General features: G+C 48.8%; 1 protein-coding gene across 1 annotated transcript in view; it reads right to left on the reverse strand.

The window, feature by feature from the left end:
* Positions 1–16,039, reverse strand: part of Sgca (sarcoglycan alpha) — a 38,101-nt gene that overhangs the window by 11,006 nt on the left and 11,056 nt on the right. Inside the window, exons 4-7 of the mRNA XM_045159549.1 lie at positions 1,300–1,419; positions 1,062–1,216; positions 783–855; positions 203–401 (exon numbers count right to left, since the gene is read on the reverse strand). Coding sequence (XP_045015484.1) covers positions 203–401; positions 783–855; positions 1,062–1,216; positions 1,300–1,419 — 547 coding nt within the window. The remainder of the gene's footprint in view (positions 1–202; positions 402–782; positions 856–1,061; positions 1,217–1,299; positions 1,420–16,039) is intronic.

Below are 16,039 nucleotides of genomic sequence, written 5' to 3' on the forward strand. Positions count from 1 at the left end.
TTTCATAGGGGACCAGGATAACTAGCCAAGTACGAGAAGACCGAGGCGAGTGGACAGTGGTGTAAAGCTGAGAGAAGGTGAGGGTATATAATGGTGATAAAACCCTATCCCGGAATTAGGCAGACCCCCGTTTTGTGCCCCCCTGCCACCTCTGCCCCCTCCTCCCCGGCAGCCAGGAAGCCCTCCGAGGTTGCCCGCTTACCCTTCCTTACGGCCCTCGATGGGAAGGGGGACACGACCCCCACGGTCCAAAGCGGAGGTGATGTTGAGCAGCCGCAGCTCTCCGGGCTCCCAAAGGGCCCCAAGGGAGGCCAGGAAGCGGCTGGCGGGTGTGGACGGCAGCACCTCCTCCACGTTGTGGCTGCGCACGAGGAACTCTGCCTGGTAAGGCAGTCGGGGGCCTGGGGCAGCCAGGTGGGCACTCAGCTACGCCCAGTCACCTACTCTGCGCAACTTCCCCCCCCACAGGTCCCTCCTAACCCTCCCTCAAGCTCCTCCCAAAAGCCCTACATGCCTTCTGGCCAAATAGCCTGTATACCTCACAGGTGCCAAGTGCCCACCGCATCACTGCAGTCTCAATGATTTTGCCCAAGCCACACATCGGGCAGAAACAGACCACAAACCCAGGCCAGAGCTCCCTCCCTAAAACCGTCAATGCCACATTCTTTCTGATGACCCCCCCTTGCTAGGATACCCTACTCCCCTTTGCTCCCCAAGCCTTTTCCTTCCAGGGAAGCGCCCGCAAAGATGGGCACCAGCGGAGAAGCGGCGCAGCAGGGTACCTTCTGGGTCCCCAATCAGCAGTATCAGCCTCTGCCCGGTGACGTCAAAGCTGTCCCGATTATAGGCCGTGACCTGGGGAGAGGGAGGGTGTGGGAAGAGAACTGAAGGGAAGGGTTAAAGGAAACTGGTGCAGCTGGGCCTGGCAAAGGGCGCTGATGGGTCATAAATGACGGGTATGAAGTGAGCATTCATGAACACCCACTCCTGCTTGCAAGGATGCCCTGGGAGGTCCTAGTGACCCGCTTCCCCAGAAGGTCTGAGGGTCCCCATACTGGTACCTCAATGACCTGGCGGCCCTTATCTTCTGGGGTGGCAGCGCCGTAGAGGAAGCCAGGGTCATAGGGGCTGCGCTGCGTGTAACGGAGCCACCGGGGCAGGTCTGGATGTCCCTGGAGGTGGGCGTGGTAGGTGATGCGGACAGTGGGTGGCACCGCTGGTGAGACAGACAGGAGTGGACTGGAGGCTGTACAGGAGCCCTGGGCATAGACACCCCAGCCCTCCTGGTACCCCTCTCACCAATGTGCTCAGGAAGTCGCAGGAAGGTGGCATGTTCCAAGGGGTGCACAAAGACACGGCCCACAAGTGGGTATAGAGTGGTCTGCTGGGCCTTGGTGCCCCCCAACTCTGCCAAGAGACCTGTAGAGACCCCACACACACACACCGACCCCACACACAGACCCCAAACATACAGATTCAGTCTAGGACAGAGAAGGAGCTCCCTTCCTCACCAAGTCCCCTCTGGTCCCAGTGCCCTGAGAGATGCCGACTCCTGTGCTGGATCCCAACAGAGGAGAATGTGCTGGGGGAGGGAAAGGAGTCCACACCCTGACCTGCGGCATATCCATAGGTGCCAAAGGGCGGGAGGATGGCTCAGTTGGTACAGTATTTGACTCTCAAGCATATGTGTGAATATATGTAGAGGACCCAGGCCAACTTAGGTGTAGTTCCCTGAGTTTGACACCACATTTAAAAATAGTAATAAAATAATAATAATAATAATAATAATAATAATGCTAGGCCTAGTGGCACACACCTTTAATCTCAGCACTCAGGAGGCAGAGGTAGGAGGGTCACTGTGACTTTGAAGCTAGCCCAAGACTGCATAGTGAATTCTAGGTAAGCCTGGGCTAGCACAAGACCCTACCTTGAAAAGCCATAATACAAAAACAACAACAGAAAATACCACCTGGGCATAGTGGCATGTGTATGTGCTTATAATCCCAGTGCTACGGAGGTGGAGACAGGTGAATCCCTGGGTCTCGTTGGCCAGATAATGTGGAGTAATTAAGCAGGTTCCAGGTCAATGAGCTATCCTGTCCCAAAAGGTAAGGAATACCTGGGGAACCGAGGTTGTTCTCTGGGCTTTACATGCACACACACACACCCCCCCCAAGCTTCCATTGACTTTGAACTCACGCGGAGGGTTCATCAATGGTTCATCAATCGCTCTACTCCAGCATTTAGGTCTCCTTAGGATCACAGTGGGTAGAGACTGATGTTTACCTAAGAGGTGTGATGTCTGTGGGGTATGTGTGTGCATTCAAGGCACTCAGAAAAGAATCCTAATCGAAATACCTGGGGATGCTGGAGGTGGGGGAGCCTTTGGAGGAAGGGTAACCATCTGGAACCTAAGCTCCCACCTGCCTTTCTTAACAGACAGGGAGGAATGTAGAAAGGGGTCTGTGCTGGAAGCCAACAGAGCCCAGCAAAGGAGACTTACCCAGGCTGCCCCGCTTCCCCCCCCCCAACATGCCAAATTTAGCCTGGCCTGACAGAGTGTCCCAGCCAGCCCATTAAAGGGCCCACAACCCTCTAAGCCTGTGCTTTCAGGCCCACCCAGCCCCAGTACACCTCCATCCTCAACTCCTGGCTCCTGCGTCTCAGAGCGCAGCTCTTCGAGACCCTGGATCCTTGTCTGCCTTGTCATGAAAATCCCCAAACCCTTCAGGCCTCGCTTCACCCCCCCTGCCACCCTCCCATGAAGATCTCCCCCCAATCTTCCACCTGATCACCCCCAAATCCCTCATGCCCGGCCTCTCCCTGAAGAAGGCCCCGACTTGCCCACAAGGAGAGGGATCCAGGTTGGTGCTGCTGCCATGGCTGCCCCAGCCTGGCCCGCCCTGTGAGTGACAGAGACAGGGGCGAGGAGGAGAGAGGAGGGAGGAGGGGCCAGAGCAGCTGGGAGCCAGCCTCATCCAGCAGTGCCCTGCCCTTCCATTCCTAGAATGGGTGCTGACTGGGTGGCCACCCTCCTCACACAGTGTCTTCAATCATTCTCTCCTCAAGGCCACAGTGAGATTTTTTTTGTTTTTAATTTTTATTTATTTACTTGAGAGAAAGAGAGGGAGGGAGAGAAAGAGAGAGAGAGAGAGAGAATGGGTGAGCCAGGGCCTCTAGTCACTGCAAACAAACTCCAGATGCATGTGACACCATGTGCATCTGGTTTATTTGGGAACTGGGGAATCAAGCCTGGGTCCTTAGGTTTCACAAGCAATCACCTTGACTGCTAAGCCATCTCTCCAGCTCCTCTTTGTTTTTTTTTTTAAATTATTTAATTAATTATTAATTTATTCAAGAGAACTGGGCCACGGAGAGAGAGAATGGGTGCACCAGGGCCTCTGGCTTTCCATGGGTCCTGAGGAATCAAACCCAGGCTGGTAGGCTTTTCACGCAAGTGCCTTTAGTTCACTGAGCCATTTCCCCAGTCCTTATTTTGTTGTTGTTTGCTTTCTGTTTTTCAAAGTATGGTCTCAATGTAGCCCAGGCTGACTTGGAATTCACTCTGTAGTCCCAGGCTGGCCTTGAACTCACAGTAATCCTTCTTATCTCTGCCTCCCAAGTGATGGGATTACAGGTGTGAGCCACCACACCTGTTTTGTTTTTTGAGACAGGGTTTCATAGAGCCCAAGTATAATTTCTTTCTTTGTGTTTTTTTTTGGGGGGTGGGTTTTTTGAGGCAGGGTCTCTCTCTAGCCCAGGCTGACCTGGAATTCATTATGTAGTCTCAGGGTGGCCTTGAACTCACATGATCCTTCTTTCTTAGCCTCCCGAGTGCTGAGATTAAAGGTGTGTGCCACCACACCTGGCTCCAAGTATAATTTCTGACTCTCCTGTTTCCCCCTCCCTGGAGCTAAGACTACAGGGGTGCACCTACACGCCTGGTTTATGTGGTGCTGAGGATCAAACCCCGGGGCTTCATACATGCTAGAAAAACACTGCCAACTGAGATGCATCCCCAGCCTCAGTTTCTTTGTTTGGGTCTTTGCTTTTGAAAACTGAAACATGGTCTCCATACAGGAGTGAACCACCATGCCCACCTCCACGGTATATTTCCTAACCACCAGCCTGGTTTCCTGGGCCCTCCCTTAAAGTCTGTTTTTGTTTTTTGTTTTTCAAGGTAGGGTCTCACTCTAGCTCAGGCTGACCTGGAATTCACTATGTAGTCTCAGGGTGGCCTTGAACTCACGGTAATTCTCCTACCTCTGCCTCCTAAGGGCTGGGATTAAAGGCATTAAAATCTGTTGTGTGTTTGTTTGTTTGTTTGTTTGTTTGTTTGTTTGTTTGTTTGTTTGAAGTAGGGTTTCACTCTAGCCCAGGCTGACCTGGAACTCATTCTGTAGCCCAGGTTAGCCAGGAACTCATGGTAATCCTCCTAACTCACTATCCTAAGTTGTGGGCTTCAAGGTGGGTACCACCATACTTGGCCCCTTAAGGTCTTAGTGGCTCCCATTGCCCTTGAATTTTCAGCTCATCACCTCTCTGGCCTTTCCTATACCAAGCCATCCTGTCTAGAATCTCCACCACAGACACTCACACCCAATCCCTAGGCAAATCTGACCTCACTCTGTTCCTCCCTATCTTAATATATTCTCCTTGGGCTGGAGAGATGGCTCAGTAGTTAAGGCACTTACCTGCAAAGCCTAAGGAGCCAAGTTCAATCCCTCAGTACCCATGTAAAGCCAGATGCACATGGTGGTGCATGCATCCAGAGTTTGCCATGACTAGAGGCCCTGGTGCACACCCATTCTCTATCTGCCTCTTCCTGTCTCTCTCACACACTCTCTCTCAAATAAATAAATTAATTAAATATTTAAATGATACATGGGTTGGAGAGATGGCTTAGTGGTTAAGACACTTGTCCATGAAGCCTAAGGACCCAGGTTCTATTCCCCAGTACCCATGTAAAGCCAGATGCACAAGGCGGCACATGCATCTGAAGTTTGTTTGCAGTTGCTAGAGGCCCTGGAGTGCCCATTCTCTCTCTCTCTCTCAGATAGATAAAAGATCAAAAATAAAATAATCCGGGCATGGTGATGCATGCCTTTAATCCCAGCACTCAGGAGGCAGAGGTAGGAGGATCGTCGTGAGTTCAAGGTCCCGTGAATTCCAGGTCAGCCTGGGTTACAGCAAGACCCTACCTCAAAAAACCAAATAAATATAATATACTATAATTATACACATTGATAAATATAGATATATTCTCTTCTTCCCCAGCTTCTCCCCAAGCTGCTCCCTCTATCCGACATTCCCTTTCTTGCCCTGTCCTGTTGACAAGTGTCTATGCCTACTCTCAAGGCAGCACAGTTGGGAATCGTCCTCTCTGAGCCCTTTCCTCCTCCTTCCTTGCAGCACTGTGGAGCCCGACAGGTGCTCTTGTCTCTGGAACTTAGTACCTGCTCATCCCGGCACCCTGCACAGGGCCCAGCACCTAGTACATGTAGAAAGTTAGATAACAGCTTCCTTAACAGCAAATAAAGGTGCCTATTCTGGGCTGGACAAATGGCTTGGTGGTTAAGGCACTTGCCTGCAAAGCCAAAGGACCCAGGTTTGATTTCCCAGGACCCACGAAAGCCAGATGCACAAGGGTGCACATGCATCTGGAATTCAATTGCAGCAGCTGGAGGCCCTGGCACGCCCATTCTCTCTCTCTCAAATAAATAAAGGAGGGAAAAGGTGCCTATTCTCCCAGCCAGGTAAGTGGAAGAGATGTTTTCTCTGACTCACCAAGCTGAAGGTAACTGCACAAACTCAGAGACCTGCAAGCCTGGGCATTAGTTCCACCTTGGTACTTTTAAGTGGTGTGGCCTTGAGCGAGTCACTTGCTTTCTCTGGGCTTCTGTTTCTACAACTTCGAGCTGTGTGTGCTGACCTCTCGGTGCCAGTATAGCAGTGGCAGCACACGTAAGGAGTATCCCAAGTCATACCACGTGCTAGAGATGTGGAGATAGGGCTGGAGAGATGGCTTAGCGGTTAAGCGCTTGCCTGTGAAGCCTAAGGACCCCGGTTCGAGGCTCGGTTCCCCAGGTCCCACGTTAGCCAGATGCACAAGGGGGCGCACGCGTCTGGAGTTCGTTTGCAGAGGCTGGAAGCCCTGGCATGCCCATTCTCTCTCTCTCCCTCTATCTGTCTTTCTCTCTGTGTCTGTCGCTCTCAAAATAAAATAAATAAATAAATTTAAAAAAAAAAAAAAAGATGTGGAGATGGAGCCAGGCGTGGTGGTGCACACCTTTAACCCCAGCACTCCACAGGCAGAGGAAGGAAGAACGCTGTGAGTTCAAAGCCAGCCCGGGCTACAGAGTGAGTTCCAGGTCGGTCTGGCCTAGAGTGCCATTGTGCCTACAAAACAGAAACAGAGCTGGAGAGATTACTAGGCAGTTAAAAGTGCTTGCTTACAAAGCCTGCCTGCCTGCGGTTGTATACCCCAACACTCACATAAAGTCAGGTGCACAATATGGTACATGCCTCTGGAGTTAGCAGCGGCTGAAGGCCCTGGCTCTCCCATTCTCCCTCCCTCTTTTTCATAAATGAATGAATGAGAGCCTGGAGAGCTCGCTTAGCTGTTAGGGCACCTACTTGCCTGTGAAGTTTAGGGTCCCAGGGCCGATTCCCCAATACCCAAGTAAGCCAGATACACATGGTAGTGCGTGTGTCTGGAGTTAGTTTGCAATGGCTAGAGACCCTGGGATGCCCATTCTCTCTGTCTCTTTCTCTCTCTCATTAATAAAAAATTTTTTAAAAAATTAAAATTGAATGAATGGCCAGGTGTGGTGGCACATGCCTTTAATTCCAGCACTTGGGAGGCAGAGGTAGGAGGACTGCCATGAGTTCAAGGCCACCCTGAGACTACATAGTGAATTCCAGGTTGGACTGGGCTAGAGCGAGACCCTACCTCAAAAAAAAAAAAAAAAACACAAAAAAATAAATGAATTAATGAAACAAAGAAGCAGAGATAAGCGCACACCTCCCATGTGATGCTTACATGATAATGGGAAGGACAGTTGACCTGCCCACCTCTGTGCCAAAGGACTCACATGTATTTATGATTATTACCTCATTCTATATCCACAGCTGTTCCATGAGTTGTCCCCAGTTTTTTTAAAAAAATTATTTATTTATTTGCAAGCAGAGAGAGAGAAAAAAAAATGAATGAATGAATGAATGAGTGTGCCAAGGCCTCCAGCCACAGCAGCTCTATGTATCTGGCTTTATGTACTAAGAAATCAGACTTGGGTCACCAGCCTTTGCAGGCAAGCGCCTTAACTGCTGAGCCATCTTTCCAGCCCCAAGTTGTCCCCATCTGACACCTGAGGATACTGAGCCATGGGAGTGTATCTTGCCCAACCTCGTGGAAAGAGCCCAGCCCAGCAGCCAGCTCCCTCAGTGGCAGCCATTGGCGTACTTGATGGTGGTCATCACTGCCTTCTTCTTCCGGCACCTGCCAGGTGTGAAGGTGGTGGAAACTCTTCTCTCCCAGGGGCCCCCACCAGAGTAGGCAGCATGTGCTCTCCCCACATGCCTCAAGATGACAGGGTCTCCTCTCCCACCACCCCAGCCTTCTGCAACCCTTGCTGTCTGTGAATGACCACGGGCCTCAATGGAAGAGGGCCACTTACCTTGCCCCAGCCACAAATGTCCAGGTAAAGACATCTGGATTTGCCCTGGGCCAAGCCTGCAAACTGGGGTGACTCATGGGCCAGTTTACTTAATCCTTGTCCCTTCCCTTTCCCCATCTATCCCCTGGAGAATCACAAAATTCCACAGTCAGCGTCTCCCCGGGCTCTCTGGCTGGCATTCATCTCTCTGCCTTCTCCGAGCTGGAGAGAGGAAGAAAGGTTTGGAGGCACAATGAGGGCGGAGGACTCTAGGAGCATGTACAGTACAGGGCCAGCAGCTGTCCGCACCCCGCCTCTGAGCCTGCCATGTGACACCCTGCCTCCCGTGTTGCTCCCCCGCTATTATTGGAGTCACTTTCACACTCTCAGCTGTCTTAAGACAGAGTGCCTGTGCCCAATGTCACCCAGGCCACTTGGAAACCAGATCCACAGAGGCCAACCTCCTTCAATGGAAAAGCTATGGGCCACTTTCTTCATGACCCATTCCAACACATCCCCCCATTCAGGAGAGCCAGGGACTGTTTCAGGAGTCCCTGAAAGCCACCTCAGACTCCTAGGTCACCAAAGGACTGTCGCTCCTGAGGGTTGCTGTGATAACACTTTTAGTCTATTGGAGACTAAAGGCTGGGAAAGGGGGTCACAGAGTCCCTAAACTTCTTATACATTTTAATGAAAAATAAAATAAGCCACAATGTAGCTATCACCCAGCTTCAAGAATTATCAATTACTGGCATCTCATTTTATCTATCCTCCTTCCAATTTCCCTCTCACTGAATTTTACCTGTTACTGTGTAGCATTAAAAGATTATGAGTGTTGCCAGGAGTGGTAGCGCACGCCTTTAATCCCAGCACTTGGGAGGCAGAGATAGGAGGCTCACTGTGAGTTCGAAGCCACCCTGAGACTCCATAGTGAATTCCAGGTCAGCCTGGGTAGAGTGAAACCCTACCTCAAAAAAAAAAAAAAAAAAAAAAGAGAGAGAGAGATAATAAGGCTTGCCAGGCGTGGTGGAGCACTTGGGAGGCAGAGGCAGGAGGATCACCATGAGTCCAAGGTCACCCTGAGACTACATAATGAATTCCAGGACAGCCTGTGCCAGATAGAAACCCTACCCAAAACAAAAAAGTAATGAGTCTTTCTTAAGATATTTTTTATTTTATTTATTTATTTGAGGTGGAAGAGGGTGAGGCAGATAAAGAGAATGGGCACACAAGGGCCTCCAGCCACTGTGAACGAAGTCCATGTGCCACCTTGTGCATCTGGCTTACGTGGGTACTGAGGAATTGAACTTAGGTCCTTAGGCTTCACAGGGAAGTGCCTTAACCGCTAAGCCATCTCTCCAGCCCCATGACTTTTTTTTTTTTCAAGGTAGGGTCTCATTCTAGCCCAGGCTGACCTGGAATTCACTATGTAGTTTCAGGGTGGTCTCAAACTCACGGCAATGCAGGCCACCAGTCCAATTAGAGAGTAGTTGGTTTCTCCGATAACAGATATGCCACTGTTGCACCTGTTGGCTCACTTGGCCTGGCTGGCCAAATTTAAGGTTTGCTGTGTCCACTGTTGATTTCTCTCTCCCCCATTGAACTGTATGCAGCATAGCTTTTGCCAGCTGGTCTACATGGAGGAGGTTTTCAGCTCATCTCCAGCAGGAATTCTCAGTGACCTTGCAGCCCAAGTATGTGGAGTCTTCAGCAATAGGGTCTTACCATCTATTCATCTTGGTAGGAAACCAAGAGCCTCAGTAATGGCCTGTAATGTTTTGGAGGCATCAGGAACCTCCCAGGCCAACAACTCACTGGAAGATATCCCATTCCTGGCACTGAAAGTTTTCTAGTAACAATCTATGGCTTCTGGGTGTTCCATTGTCCAAAAAAGTAGGTTTCCATATGACTTATTTATATCCTCTTAGATTTTGAGTAGCCCTCCCTCCACCTTTCCTTTACTCAGTCTCTTCCCCTGACCTCACTTAGGCCTTCACACCCCCATTAATCTGCTCTTCTACTTATATATCTACAATACCCCCCACTTGTGGCGATTTGATTCAGGTGTCCCCCATAAACTTAGGTGTTCTGAATGCTAGGTTCCCAGCTGATGGAGATTTAGGAATTAATGCCTCCTGGAAGCAGTGTATTGTTGGGGTGGTCTTATCGGTGTTCTAGCCAGCTTCCCCTTTCCAGTGATTGGCACACTCTCCTGTTACTCTTATGTTGAACACCTTATGTTGGCCAGGAGGTGATGTCCACCCTCTGCTCATGTCATCATTTTCCCTTGCCATGATGGAGCTTCCCTGTGAATCTGCAAGCAGAAATAAACCATTTTTTTCTACAAACTGCTCTTGGTCAGGTGATTTCTGTCAGCAATGCAAACCTAACTGCAACACCCCTCCCACCCTTTCTATTCCCTTTATATCTCTTTTCTAGCTTACTAGCAGTCCAATCATTTGTAGATAGGATCCACATATGAGAAAAAACATGTGATGTTTGGTTTTCTGGGCCTGGGTTACTTCACTAAGTATAATGCTTTTCAGATCCTTCCATTTTCCTGAAAACTTCATAATTTCATTTTTCTTTACCGCTGAGTAGAACTTCATTGCATAAATGTGTCACATCTTCATTGTTTACTCATCAGTTGAGGGACATCTAGGCTGGTTCCATTTCCCAGCTATTGTGAATAGAGTGGCAATAAACATGGTTGAGCAAGCATCTCTAAGGTAGTGAGAGGAGTCCTTAGGATATATGCCTAGGAGTGCTGTAGCTGGGTCATATGGTAAATCTATTTTTAGCTGTCTCAGGAACATCCACACACGTAGTGGCACATGCCTTTAGTCTCAGCACTTTGAAGGCAGAGGTAGGAGGATCACTGTGAGTTCAAGGACACCCTGAGACTACATAGTGAACAGGTCAGCCTGGACTGGAGTGAGACCCTACCTCACAAAACCAAAAAATATGCATATACATTATTTATTTATTATTAATTTTCAAGGAGAGAGAGAATGGGCATGCCAGGGCTTCCAGCTGACGCAAAGTAACCTCAGCTACATGTGCCACTTTGCAGGCAAGCACTTTGACCGCTGAGCCATCTCTCCAGCACGAGAATGCCACTGTTCTTTATCAGCTGGAATATTTCTTAGATACAGAAACTGCCGTCTGTTCATGATTTGGTAATGGGGTGGCTAGGTTCATCTAGGATTAAGGATGCAAATGCTTGATTCTTTCCCTGTATTTGCCACTTTCAAAGTAGTGGGTAGATCTCCCCCACCACCATCCACACTGATCAATTAGCACCTTTGTTTTTACTAGTAGTATAGTAATTACTTTATGGTTTTATGGTTTAGACACATTTGATTGCTTCAATCCATTGCAACTAGAATTCCTCCTGGGCCTCACATAGTCTCCTCTTTAGCTGCTTATTTAGACCTCACCAGTTGGAGCATGTGGCCAGGGGACAGAAGGTCAGTCTCTGTGTCTCTGCCTCTCTCAGCCTTGTTCCCTGCAAGCTCAGCAAGTGCACCGGCCCGAATTCACCCTTGCCATCAATCTCTGCCCTTGGCTAGCTGGATCTCTGTTCTCCCTTCTTTGCCATCAAGCTCCATCACCTCAGCGACCTCCTCTAGCTCTGTTCATTCCAGGAAATGTTTGCTCGATGCATGGGTGCAAAGGGTGCAAGGGTGCAAGTATTATCTGCCCAGCTGTGTCTCATGCCACTCCAGCCCGACAGCCAGTCAGCCTAAGACTCTCGCTCTCTGCGGGCCATATTTTCTTCACCTGCATTTGAAACGAGGAATGATACCTTGTCGTGAGGGACAAAGAAAATGCACTGGGATCTGATTCTCTCATCTGCCTCCCAGACTCCACCCACATCTTTCTCCCCCATCCACTTCTCCGCCCCCCAGCGCTACAACAAAAGGTGCCACTCGACCAGTCCGCCGCAAGAGGGCGCCCTCGCTGGCTCCAGGCCTGCCTGCGCCTGCGCAGTGTTGGGGCGGAAAGGGGGTGGGGAGCTCTAAGGCGCGAGGGCGGCGCGCGCGCAGTCCGCGGCTGAGCGTGTGCACCGAGGAGCATGCGTGCTGAGCGTGGAGGTTAGAGGGGCGACGCCGGAGGGCACTCAAGGCCGCGAGCTTCGCGTCGTGCGCTCCCCTATCCAGAGGATGTGCCTTCCTTACGGGGAGGAGGACCCGGTCTGAGGCAGGGGGTTGGGCATAATGATCGCCTCCCCGCCCTCCCCCACCCACCCATCATCTGTCATCCTCTAGCTTCCAAGGACATTTCCACATCCTCCAACCCCGCAGACATTTTGGGGACGCCAGCCTGAAGACCTAGGACTTACACCCACTCTCTCCCCTTCCCCTCCCCGTTCTTCCCCCCCCCCCCCGCTCCCCGTTTTTATGAATGGACTTCAGTTCTCCCAAGAGAAGAGCGCGGGGAGATCACACCTGAGTTCCATGCCAGACTATTCTTGACCAAACTTTTTTTGTCTTACAAGAGAAATACAAGGGAGAGGGACTTGTCCAAGGTGTCACAAGCCATTCCCACCGAGACACTCTCCAAAGTGGGGGTAGGAAAGATCAATGAGCTAATGGAGGGGAAAGCGCTTTGTAAACTGGAGAGCTCTGGAGAAAGTAAGGGGTCTTTTACTTATTTATAACTGGTAGTGCAAAGCAATAGCTGGCCAGAGCCAGCCCACCAGCAGGGTTGAGGCCTGGGAGAGGCCAGCTTTAGAAGCCACCACTCACTGATAAAAGGATTAGAAACATAAAAGAGACAAGGATCTCTGATAGCTTTGTAGATGGATTATTTATATAGAAAAACCAAGAGCTCCTTCAGGCATATTGGTGTTATTAAAGGACCTCAGCCAGGTCCCTTAAAAAGATCAGCATCCAGCCAGGCGTGGTGGCGCACACCTTTAATCCCGGCACTCAGGAGGCAGAGGTAGGAGGATTACCGTGAGTTTGAGGCCACCCTGAGACTACATAGTGAATTCCATGTCAGCCTGGGCTAGAGTGAGACCCTACTTCGAAAAAACAAAAAACAATATTTAGGGGTGGAGAGATGGCTCAGCAGTTAAGGCACTTGCCTGCAAAGCCTAAGGACCTGAGTTTAATTTCCCCAATACCCACATAAAGCAAAATGCCCAGTGGCCCATGCATCTGGAGCAGTGGTTCATGCATCTGGAGTTTGTTTGCAGTGGTTGGAGGCTCTGGTGTGTCCATTCTATCTGTCTCTCCTCTATTGCTCTCTGCTAGCAAATAAATAGATCTCAAAAATATTTTTAAAAATATAAGCACTATCGAGGCTGAGGTGGGAGGATTAATATGAGTTCCAGGACATCCTGAGAATACAGAGAGAATTTCACGTCAGCCTTGGCTAGAGTGAGACCCTACCTCAAAAATAACCCAGGAATGGGCTGGAGAGATGGTTTAGCAGTGAAGCACTTGCCTGTGAAGCCTAAGAACCCCGGTTCAAGGCTTGACTCCCCAGGACCCACCTTAGCCAGATGCACAAGGGGGCGCATGTGTCTGGAGTTTGTTTGCAGTGGCTGGAGGCCCTGGCCTGCCCATTCATTCTTTCTCTCTCTCTTTCTGTCACTTCTCAAATAAAAATAAACAAACAAACAAAAATATCCCAGCAAGCCAGGCGTGGTGACGCATGCCTTTAATCCCAACACTTGGTAGGCAGAAGTAGGTGGATCACCGTGAGTTTGAGGCCACCCTGAGATTACATAGTGAATTCCAGGTCAGCCTGGGCTAGAGTGAGACCCTACCTCAGAAAAAAAAAAAAAAAATATATATATATATATATATATATATATATATATCCCAGCACTGGGGAGGCAGAGGTAGGAGGATCACCATGAGTTCAAGGCCAGCCTGGGACTAGAGTGAGTTTCAGAAGGTCAGCCTGGGATACAGTGAACCCCGACTTTGAAAACACCAAATATATATATAATACTTTAAATATATATTTAAAAATTTTTAAATTCACAATATCATTATGATAGTAAAATTTCAGGGCTGGAGAGATGGTTCAGCAGTTAAGGTGTTTGACTGCAAAGTCTTATAAACTGGGTTTGATTCTCTAGTACTCATGTAAAGTTAGATGCACAAGGTAGCACATGCATCTGGAGTTTGTTTGCAGCAGCTGAAGGACCTGGCATGCCCATTTTCTATCTCTCTTCTCTCTGTTTCTCTCTGCTTGCAAATAAATAAATTCAGATAAGATGTAACAAGTATTTATGAATGAAACATTATTGTAGTCTATAAAAGGAATAACTAGGTGATGCAGAGAAGGGGCCTTAAGGATCAGTAGCCTTAATGTCATTCTCAAAGAAAATTCTGTCCACATTAACCCACCAATTCCATGCATGTCCAATAAACTTCTCAACAGGATGGTTCACAGAGCTAAGCAAACTGATTCTAAAATTCGTATGGAAGTAAAAAGGACCAAGAAAAAGGAAGACCATTCTGAAGAGGACCTGCTCCTAAGAGATGCCAAGACTTTTTCTCTTTTGAAAGTGATAGTAATTAAAACAATGTGGTTTTGGTGCTGGACTGGACAAAGGGATCAATAGAACAGAGTGCACAGAGCCAGAGCCAAGCCTGTGTGGGGATTTGATTTATGATGGGGGTGGCATTGCTACTCAGCCAGAGCATAGACTATTCAATAAAAAAAATGCATTGGGACAATTGGCTTTTCATATGAAACCTCTTTACAACACCCATAAGTATTAATGCCATATGTGTCAAAGATCTAAATGTGAAGAACAAAACTTTAAAATAGTTAAGATGAAATGTAAGAGATCTAAGTGTAGGCAAGAGTTTCTTACACACAAGACACAACTCCAAAAAGATGGACTGATTTTATGACATTACCCACACACAAAGTCTTCTGCTAAGAAAATGACGTTATGAACAAAGTTAAAAGACAAGTAAAAGCCTGGGTGGGGGGGGTGGCATTGCTGGGAAGCACATGAAACAGGTACAGGGCCAGGATCTAGAATACATGCAGACCTCCCAGAAATCAGCCCTCCAAGGCTAAGGCAGGACGAGCAAGAAATCCAGGCCAGGGACCAGAGAGGTGGCTTTGCAGTTAAGGTACCTGCTTGCAAAGCTTAAGGACCCAGGTTTGACTTCCCAGTACCTACATAAGCCAGATGCATATGGTGGTGTATGCATCTGGAGTTTGGAGTTCATTTACAGTGGCTGGAGGCCCTGGCACACCCATTCTCTCTCTCTCTCTCTCTCTCAATAAATAAGTAAAAATACTTTTTTTGTTGTTTTTTTCAAGGTAGGGTTTCATTCTAGTCCAGGATGACCTGGAATTTACTATGTAGTCTCAGGGCAGCCTCAAACTCATAGCAATCCTACCTCTGCCTCCGGAGTGATGGGATTAAAGGTGTGTGCCACCCTCCTCAGCTAGTAAAAATAAAATGTGAAAAATCTTAAAAGAATTCCAGGCCAGCTTTGGCCACACAGCGAGACCCAAAAACCTGGGCTGGAGTGAGTGGTAAGTGCTTGCCTGGCATATGCAAGGCCCTGGGATCAATCCCCAGCATTGAAAACAAAGGACCTTTTGAGTGCCATCCTAAATGGCATCCCCTCTATTTCTCAATCATGGAAAGCTGAGCTGATTCAGGGCTTTGGGCTTTGAGTGAGGATGGGTTCCCCCTTAGCCCCATCAGTAGGCTGTGATTGGTTGAAATACGACAATCATTTCATTCCTTTGGTCAGTGATTGGTATAGGCATGGGCGTGTATGAAATTCTGATCACTTGGCTGAGGTCTAGTGGTTAAAGGCTTGCAGGCCTGGGATCAATTCTTCAGCACCCACCTAAAGCCAGAAAGAAAAGGTGGCACAAGCTTTTGTTGTGCGTGTGCAGTGTCAGGAGACTCTGATCACTAAATAGGAATAGATTACCATGAGGCCTCTGGGAGAAGGACTCTGAGAAGAAAGTACCTATTTTCTCTGCTTCTGGGCCTCTGAACATGGCTGCTTGCACAAAACACTGGAGCTGAGGCAGCAATCTTGGGACCATGCGGGAGCCAGCTTAAGAAGCAAGCTACAGGGCTGCAGAGATGGCTCAGCAGCTAAGACGCTTGCCTGCACCCCTGACCACCAGGATAGGCTTCCCCATACCTTGTAAAGCCAGACGCACAATGTGGTGCATGCATCTGGAGTTCATTTGCAGCAGCTGGTGCACCCATTCTCTTTCTCTCTCTTTTTCTCTCTCTCCTTACAAATAATCATTACTTTTAAGTGACTATAGGTAGGCTTAGTGGGAAGAAGTATTACCACTGTGTGGCTAAATAAATATATTATGCCCACCAAACTGCCCTCTAAATACTTATTTTTGTGCCCATATATTAATGC

This window comes from Jaculus jaculus, chromosome 9 (assembly GCF_020740685.1).
Source record: "Jaculus jaculus isolate mJacJac1 chromosome 9, mJacJac1.mat.Y.cur, whole genome shotgun sequence".
NCBI classification, from domain to species: domain Eukaryota; kingdom Metazoa; phylum Chordata; class Mammalia; order Rodentia; family Dipodidae; genus Jaculus; species Jaculus jaculus.